Source organism: Chiloscyllium plagiosum, unplaced genomic scaffold, assembly GCF_037043375.1.
Source record: "Chiloscyllium plagiosum isolate Xiang-an unplaced genomic scaffold, Cpla_swu_hap1 HiC_scaffold_10, whole genome shotgun sequence".
In the NCBI taxonomy this organism is placed as follows: domain Eukaryota; kingdom Metazoa; phylum Chordata; class Chondrichthyes; order Orectolobiformes; family Hemiscylliidae; genus Chiloscyllium; species Chiloscyllium plagiosum.
In genome coordinates this window covers 72,810,774-72,819,638 of record NW_028270148.1, presented here as the reverse complement: position 1 = coordinate 72,819,638, position 8,865 = coordinate 72,810,774, and the positions used below count along the sequence as shown (strand labels likewise).

The window sequence follows — 8,865 nt, the reverse complement described above, 5'->3', positions numbered from 1 at the left end:
CACTGTCTACAGGAATAGTGCCAGAAGACTAACGCTGTTCCCAGGTTCAAGACAACCCTGGTAATTATAGACCAGTGAGCTTTACTTGGGTTGTGGGTAAAGCGTTGGAAAAGGTTATGAGAGATAGAATTTATAATCCTCTCGATAGGAAAAAGATGATTAGGGATGGTCAGCCTAGTTTTGTGAAGGGTAGGTCATGCCTCTCAAGTGTTATTGAGTTCTTTGACATGGTGACCAAACAGGTGGATGAGGATAAAGCCATTATGTCGTGTATAAAAATTTTAGTAAGGTGCTTGACAAGGTTTCCCATGGTGGGCTACTGCACAAAATATGGAAGCATGGAATAGTGGGCAATTTAGCAGCTTAGGTCAGAAATTGGCGAGCTGAAAGACAACAGACCGCAAGGATCTGTTTTGGGTCCACTGCTGTTTGTCATTTTTATAAACGACCTGGATGAGGGTGTAGAAGGATGCGCTAGTAAATCTGCAGACAATACGAAGGTTGGTACAGTTGTGAATAGTATTGAAGGATGTTGGAGGTTACAGTGGGACATAGATAAGCTGCAGAGCTAGGTTGAGGGGTGGCAAATGGAGTTTAATGCAGGAAAGTGTGAGGTGATTCACTTTGGAAGGAGCAACAGGAATGCAGAGTACTGGGTTAATGGTAAGATTCTTGTTAGTGCAGATAAGCAGAGAAATCAAAGTTGCCACCCAGGTTGATGGGGTTGTTAAACGGCATACCGTGTGTTAGCTTTTACTAGTAGAGGGATAGAGTTTCAGAACCATGAGATCATGCTGCAGCTGTACAAAATTCTAGTGAGGTCACATTTGGAGTATTGTGTGAAGTTCTGGTAATCACATTATAGGAAGGATGTGGAAGCGTTGGAAAGGGTTTGGGGAGATTTACTAGGATGTTACCTGGTACGGAGGGAAGATCTTACGAGGTAAGGTTGAGGGACTTGAGGCTGTTTTCTTTAGAGAGAAGATGGTTAAACGTGACTTGATTGCGACATATAAGATGGTCAGAAGGTTAGATTGGGTGGACGGTGAGAGCCTTTTCTCTAGGATGGCAACGGCTAGCACACGGGGGCATAGCTTTAAGTTGAAGGGTGATGGATATAGGACAGATGGCAGAGGTAGTTTCTTTACTCAGAGTAGTAGGGGTGTGGAACACCTTGACTGCAACAGTTGTAGATTCACCAACCTTACGGGCATTTACATGGTCACTGGATAGGCATATGGACAAGAATGGAATAGTGCAAGTTAGATGGGCTTTGGATTAGTTTCACAGGTCGGCGCAACATCGAGGGCCAAAGGGCCTGTACTGCACTGTTATGTTCTATGTTCTACGATTCCACAGAATCCTGAAGGTGGTTCAGCAGATAGATGGTTAACATGATATATGAGATACCTGCCTATTTTCTCTCAGTTACGCTAATATTATAGTTGTGAGACTGTGCTGGAACTAAAGCCACAATTGGAATACTGCATGAAGTTCGGATTACCACACAATTAGAAAGAAGCAACTGCATTAGAGAAGAATTCGTTGAGCATGTTGACTGGAGAATTTTAGCTATGAGGTAAGATTAGATAGGCAAAACCTGTTTGTATGCAAACAGAGGAGACAGAAGGGCGAGCTAATTGAAATCCATAAAATTACATGTTGTTTAATTAGAATAATAGGAAAGCGTTACTCCACTTAGTTCAAGGATCCATGACCAAGGGGTACAGACTTAGGGTTAGAGCGTTGAGGGATTGATGATCTCAAACTTGCTGGATGGGGCAGTAGCAGCATTTTAAAAACTTTTTAAAAGAACTTTTGTGTGCATTTGAAGTGATGTAACCTATGAGACTATGACATCTATTATGGACTGAGAGCTGGAAAGTAGGATTAAGCTGGATGGCTCCTTCCAAGCAGAATTGTGTCCTTGCATGCTGTTCATTTTTGAGATTCTAATTTCTAGGGAAAAGGCTATTCATAATATAGTATAATGATTAATTATAATACTCAATAAAACTCAAGCACAACATTTATTGACAATGGCTATTACCAGAGGCATGCCCATTTGGAATCCATGGAAAGAATAATTAAAAGGTATTTTCTATGACTTGATTTGGAGATGCCTGTTTTGGACTGGGGTGCACCAAGTTAAAAATCACACAACACCAGATTATAGTCCAACAGGTTTATTTGGAAGCACCAGCTTTTTGAGCGCTGCTTCTTCATCAAGTGATTATGTTCTCACAACCACCTGATGAAGGAGCAGCGCTCTGAAAGCTAGTGCTTCCAAATAAACCTGTTAGACTATAACCTGGTGTTGTGTGATTTTTAAACTTTCTATGACATGTTCGTGAATAAGGGGGAATAAATGCTAAATATTCTTAAATTATGAACTGTCAGTAAAAGGTAAAATTAGGCTCATTAAAGTAGTAGCCCAACATTTTAATAGATGAAAAATCAGATGGTCTTATGAAGGACTTTTAAAACAAAGTCAATGGAAGAGTTTAATCAGCACTGATTACAATGCACATATTCAATAGCTCAATAATGCAGCTAACAGAATCTTTCACGGATCTGTAAATTTATCTGTCAGAAAATGGTCTTCTGCCTGTAACTGTTTGACAAACGTCCAACCACAGGCTTTGTCCCATCATCCCCAGCTCAGCAAGCCCTTTCATTACCCATTGAAACAGGGGAGATCTCATCTTCTGTCTCAAAGATAAGAAAACTAAATCGGTCCACCCAAGCTAACAGTGGAATGTCAATTCCTTTCTTCCCTTGTTTGCTTAAGTGGGTGCAGTTTAATAACATGCTGCATTTTCTACAAATGTTTTTCAGAGAATTCAGATTCTGAATTCTGGAACACCCAGCTGCAACCAAAGGTAGAGGGGAATGCAGCAGGGACAGGCCTCAGCCAGTAGTAACCCACTAAAAACAGGGAGAACTCTGCAGAATTTTTACCACAACATGCAAAAAAATAACTACTTCGGGTACCCGAGAAGGGTAGCCACCACAGCCTTGTCAAGGACAATTGGGAATGGACAATAAAAACTGGCCTATCAACTATACTCACATCTCAAGAGGGAGCAAATAAAAATCAATTCTTCCATTTGATGATAATTTTGAGCTGAAACCTGGATGTTCATAAATTTTTCAACATCTATGTCAGGCCAGTGGCCTAGATATTTGGAAATCAACGATGTCCAAAGTATGGTGGGGGCAGGGGGAAAATCGATCAGAACTGGTCATTTATCCAAAAATAGACATAAGGAAGATCAATTCCTCCCTCAGCATATCAAAAAGGTCAGAAAGAAAACAATCGGAGCACAAGACCTTCTTCACAATTTATATGTTCCCACAAGACTCTTACAGGAACTGCTTATAATGCCATGCCATGGAATATTTATCCACTAAAACACTTTTTGTGAAGTTTCTAATGTCAATATTTGATCTGGAAGTTAAATTGGTTTTTAACTACTGTAGCTTGCTTAAACTTAAAATTCTTTGGATAAAAATCTCAAATATTTCAAGTCTAAAAATATAAGGGCTTAAAAACACAACTCAATTTTCAGGTTTGACCATAATACCAATTATTACAGCAAGTTTCTTATTCAACAAAATATAATTCTGGGCACAATCTTTGAATATTTTTAAAACAAGGGTAGATATGATATTGAGAAGCAAGAGTGTGAAAGGTTATAGGAGCAGCTGAGAATGTGGAGTAATCAAATCAACCATGATCTTGCCGAATAGCAGAGCAGACTTGAAGGGCCAAAAATGTCCTTCTGCTCCTAATTTGTATGTTCAGATGTGTTATTGCAAGTGATTGGGATCATTGTTAAAAATGAACAGGAAACTCAGCAAAGGTGTATGCAGTTCTTTTCCCAAATGTCACGATGTTTTCACTAGAGCTCCTAATGAACATACACACAGTCTCAGCTTCTAAGGAATTTAATTTTTGGCATTTTGACTTTAGACTTATTTATAGATAACTGCAGCAGCTGAACAAACAACAAAAATAATTAACAAAAATTAAAATTTTGGTCAGAAGTTCTACATTTTATTGGTCAGAGCGTTGAGTATAAGAGTTTGGAGATCATGTTGTGACAATGGTTTGGCCACTTTTGGAATGTTGTTTGTAATTCTGGTCTCCCCCCAAGGAAGGATGTTGTGAAACTTGAATGGTTCAGAAAAGATTTACAAGGACATGGCCAGGGTTGGAAGGCTTGAGCTAAGGGAGAGGCTGAAGAGCTGGAGCTGATTTTTCCTGGAACGTCAGAGGCTGACGGGATATAAATTTATGAGGGGCATGGATAGGATAAATAGACACGGTCTTTTTCCTGGAGGTGAGGAAGCCCAGAACTAGAGGGCAAAGATTAGGATGGGGGGAAAGATTTAAAAGGGACCTAAGGGGCAACTGTTTCACACAGATGGTGGTGAGTGTATGGAATGAGCTGCCAGGGAAGTGGTGGAAGCTAGTACTACTACAACATTTAAAGGGCATTGCATGAGTATATGAACAGGAATGGTTTAGACGGATAATGACCAAGTGCTGGCAAATGGAACTGGATTAATTTAGACTATCTGGTCGACATGGGCAAGTCAGACTGAAGGGTCCGTTTCCGTGTTGTATATCTCAAATGACTCTGTAAAAATGTTATCAAGCATAAGGTGTGTGAATAATACAGTTGATACGGATTGAAACACAGTCAAATGTATGTTTATCTGTTTAACTTGCAAGGCTGGTGTAATATTTAGCTAACGAGTGTAGAAGTGAATGGCCCTAGAACATATACTGGGTAGTTTTTTATTCACCCCACCATTGACTCCCAAAATGATAATGTTAGGTCATACAAGTGCGCTTATCAGGAGCAAAAAAATATTCAACTATCCAGTCCACAAGTTTAATCATCAACTCAGTTAACATTTGTAATAATAAACCTTATCCTGACTAACTTTACAAAACAATTATGTTTTGAAATAAACCTTCAACCCAAAGTAAACCAAAGAACTCTGGATAAATACTTTGGCTTGGAGAAATACCCACAAGCTTCAGTTGCCATGAGAAAAGAAACTTGACTGAAATCCATCAACATTTTCCCTCAGTACATCACAGCAAAGAGGCAGCTGTTGCTTGAGACACTGACACAAAGGTGCCATTGCCATCGAGAAACAAGGTCAGCTGCTCTTGTGTAAATAGTTAAACAAGATGCTGGTAAGATTTTGGTTTCTGTTCAAAAGAAAGGGAATAAAAATTGATTTTTTGGAAAGAGATTTAAGGAATGGAATGTCAGATGTTCATCTTGCTGGTTCTAAGCACATCTAGAAAACTCAAATGGATTGGAACAACTGGTAAAAGAATACTAGAAGTTTTGACATTGAATGATGGGGAGAAGGAAATTCTGCTGGTGAGCCAGGAGTGTCTATAGGCCTAGTTATTCAATGTTACAAAATCTGCCAGAAACTCAGCACACAATAAAAGGTTTTCAGAAGATATCTTTCAGTTGTATTACATTTATAATGCATATGTTGGTAAATCAACTCATGTTTGACAAGTTAACTTTAGACTGTTACAATAAAATCTTTAAAAAGTAAAATCTTGTCCACCAGTTTATTTGCATTAGTTGTTTTTAGTTCCCATGGGCATGATAACATTATTTTCCAGAAATAGATATTTTTGCTTTAGTCAATTACAACTTTAGCACAACACAGAGAAATGTAGACATCCAGACAGTACCTTTTCAGGGAGGGAAGATGCATTCAGCAGCATCTTTTCTGTATCAAATAATGACCATGACAAGGTACAGAACATAGATAGATGTATTTTTATATTTATTTATTAACATAAAGGGGCATAGAATACAATAGCTGGGAGGTTAAGATGGAATGGTAAAGGACATTGGTTAGACAACAACTGGAACAGTGGTGTAGTTCTGGTCTCTACACTATTGAAAGGATGTGATTGTATTGGAGAGTGTATAAAAGAAATTCATAAGGATGTTGCCTAAACTGGAACGATTCAGCTATAAAGAGAGAGACGAGGGCTCTTTTCCTTGGGGGAAAGAGAAGCTGAAATACCATAGCATACAAGGTTATGGGTCAGGTACTGGGAAGTGAGTAGTAGACAGGTGTTGGGTGACTAGCACAGACTTGATGGGCTTCCTCCCATGATATATTTTAGCTATCACATTCACTCCTAAAAGTCTTTGCAGCTAGTAAAAGCATTTCATTGCTTCCCAAAAAAATGGGGGAGGGGGGGGTGGAAACCAGTAAGCAAATGGAATACAACTTTGAAACATTTTTTTTTAAATTATATATTCAAATATAATAGAGAATAAAATTTAAACAAAGATAGAGATAGGACATGGATCAAGAAGCAAATCAGAAAAAAAACATGAAGTGACAAGGTGATCAGAATTACATAATGGTCTTTATTTTAGTAATTCTGGCAATAAAATTGATGCTAATATTTGAAAGGCTTTGTTACCATAACAGCAGCAGATTTTAGCTCTGCAGCACAGGAGCGCAAAAACGTAAACTAGCATGGAACCTGTTCTGAAGACTGAAGGTTAATTTTAAAACTCACATTTGACAATCTGTTAACAGTTCTAGCATCAAAGTATTCCTCTTCTGATAGCATTTAGTTATATACCATTTTAAATTAGAACAATGTGGTAATTCTCAAACTCCACCAAACCAAAAGATTACTTGCCTGTAGTTTCCTCTTCTTTCTTGTAAGGCTGCCAGTCCAAGCACTTAAACGCCGCATTCGACCTTTTAGAGCAACTCTTGAAGAGCCATCCTCAGACAGGTGCTTGGGCTTTCGACACGGAAGTGTATAATAGGTATATTGTGTGTTTCCTCTACCCTCTTCATCAGATAGAGCACTCATGCAGTTGGAAAATGTACTCTCAAACAAATTGTGAGGATTAAAAGCCATGTTTCTGTAGCCATCTGAAAATTCATTCCCTGAGGGTATGGAAAGTCCTACAGCAGCATCATTGTATAGCATTTGCAAAGAAGAGAGAGATGATCTTTGGAAGAGATGGTCATTATTTGGTAAAATGCTTTCAAGATTACTTGCCTCAGTAGCTTTCTCAATTATGTGCATTTTATCATAATCGCTGGTGTATGCATTGTGTCCCCAAGGCAACTCTGGCCAAGAATACTCAGAGCTGATCGAGCTGCCTTTGCTTGATTTTAATCGCTCCTCACCAAGCAAAGAACTCTGGTCCATGAGGTTTCCTTTACTACCATCAATTTGTACATTATTTTGTTTACTTGATTCCATTGCAAGAGAATATCTCAAAAGTTGAACTGGCCCATGGGATTCATCACAGGGTGCTTTGCTGCCAGCATCACCATTGCCACTATGAAACTCAACCCTTATGTCCCCATCAAATTTTCCCAGAGTTTTGATAAGAACCTTTGGACTGCTTTCTCCTTCTGGTTTCTTGAATGGAGTTATATTTTCAGCTATCCTGTGTCCATTTAAGACAAAGTCATTGTACTCTGGAGCTTTAGTATGATTGTCTGTTTTGTTAAGATAAAAGCAGCCAAAATTGTTTGCAGATAATTTATCATTCCAATGATATTTCCCCATGTGACCCTGATGGCACCTGGTATATGCTTTGCTACTACCCATCATTGACTCATTTTGACATGAAGAACGATTGAAAGTGTATCGTTGGTTGCTTTTGTGCTGAGAAAGGCAATTTTTGCCCAGAGATCTTGCTTTGTAACCTATGTTGCTGCCACTATAGCCCCAGCCAAAAGAAGAGCGTGATTTTTCTTCATTGGCGTGAACACTTCGAATTTTCAGAGCACATGACTTCTGCCTGCCAACAGGCATCGACTTCCCCTCAATGTTACCTTTAGTTCCTTGCAGATTGTACTGGCTGTCTGAGTTACCCATCTTGCACTGAGGATAAGGAAGAAAATAGCAAACAGTTATCTCAAAAAATGAATAGTAACTAATTATTTTTGTTACTTTGCAGAAATAGTATTAAAATGTATCCAATTTTGAAGTCAGTTCCAGCATGCAGTTGTAAACAGAATTATCAATTAATGCAGGAAAACAAGTCTTAAATATCTTAGAATAAACACCTGGGAAAGTCATTTTCAATGGGATTACATTTCTGGAAGTCCCATAGATAAAAGAATCTCTAAATGGTTTTGACATAGTAGCACCAGACTTGACTTAGTGTAAGACAGTAAGAGATATTCTTTAAAAATCGACATTCCACAGTTCAAATATTTATAGACAGTCAAGTCTTCTTTGTTACTTCACATTTGTACAATTACAAGATGCAATTTAAGCTGGAATGCCAGGGCATTTATCAGTAATCTTAATTACTGTAAATAACAAACACATCCATCAGGTATCGTGAGTCTGAATAAATTTGTTACCATGCAATTTCCAATTGCTACTACAGGCTGTGAATCAGTTTTTATATCTGTATGCAAATGCTTTGTACATAAGTCAGAATACATTGCAGAACAACAAAGCAGCAATTTCTAAACACAGGAAATGTTCGTATATTGCATCATTAAAGCTATACCCTCATTTGAGATCACATTCAAAAGTATGAATGTTCATAAGTCAGATGTTCATAAATTGAAGATCCCCTTTTGTACATTAATACTTTTATGGTGGAAATGGCTATTGAAACTCACTATACATTCAAACATATTCTCTCAAAATGTGTTCAGTTTTTTTTCCATTTTTAACATACAAAGTTTGGAGTCAAACAAAATAAAGACACCATCTTTCACAACAAAAAAATTACACTTGCTTTCTTAACATCTTTAATGGAATCGTAGAACCAGTGAATGATTTTAATACAGAAAGCTGCCAATCAGGCT

At 38.1% G+C, this 8,865-nt stretch overlaps 1 protein-coding gene across 1 annotated transcript in view; it reads right to left on the bottom strand.

Moving 5' to 3' along the window:
- tiam2b (TIAM Rac1 associated GEF 2b) overlaps window positions 1–7,921 on the bottom strand; it is a 243,392-nt gene extending 235,471 nt beyond the window's left edge. The window contains exon 1 of the mRNA XM_043696135.2: window positions 6,713–7,921. Within this exon, the coding sequence (XP_043552070.2) occupies window positions 6,713–7,915 (1,203 nt within the window). The 5' untranslated portion in view covers window positions 7,916–7,921. The remainder of the gene's footprint in view (window positions 1–6,712) is intronic.
- Between the last annotated feature and the right edge of the window lie 944 nt (window positions 7,922–8,865).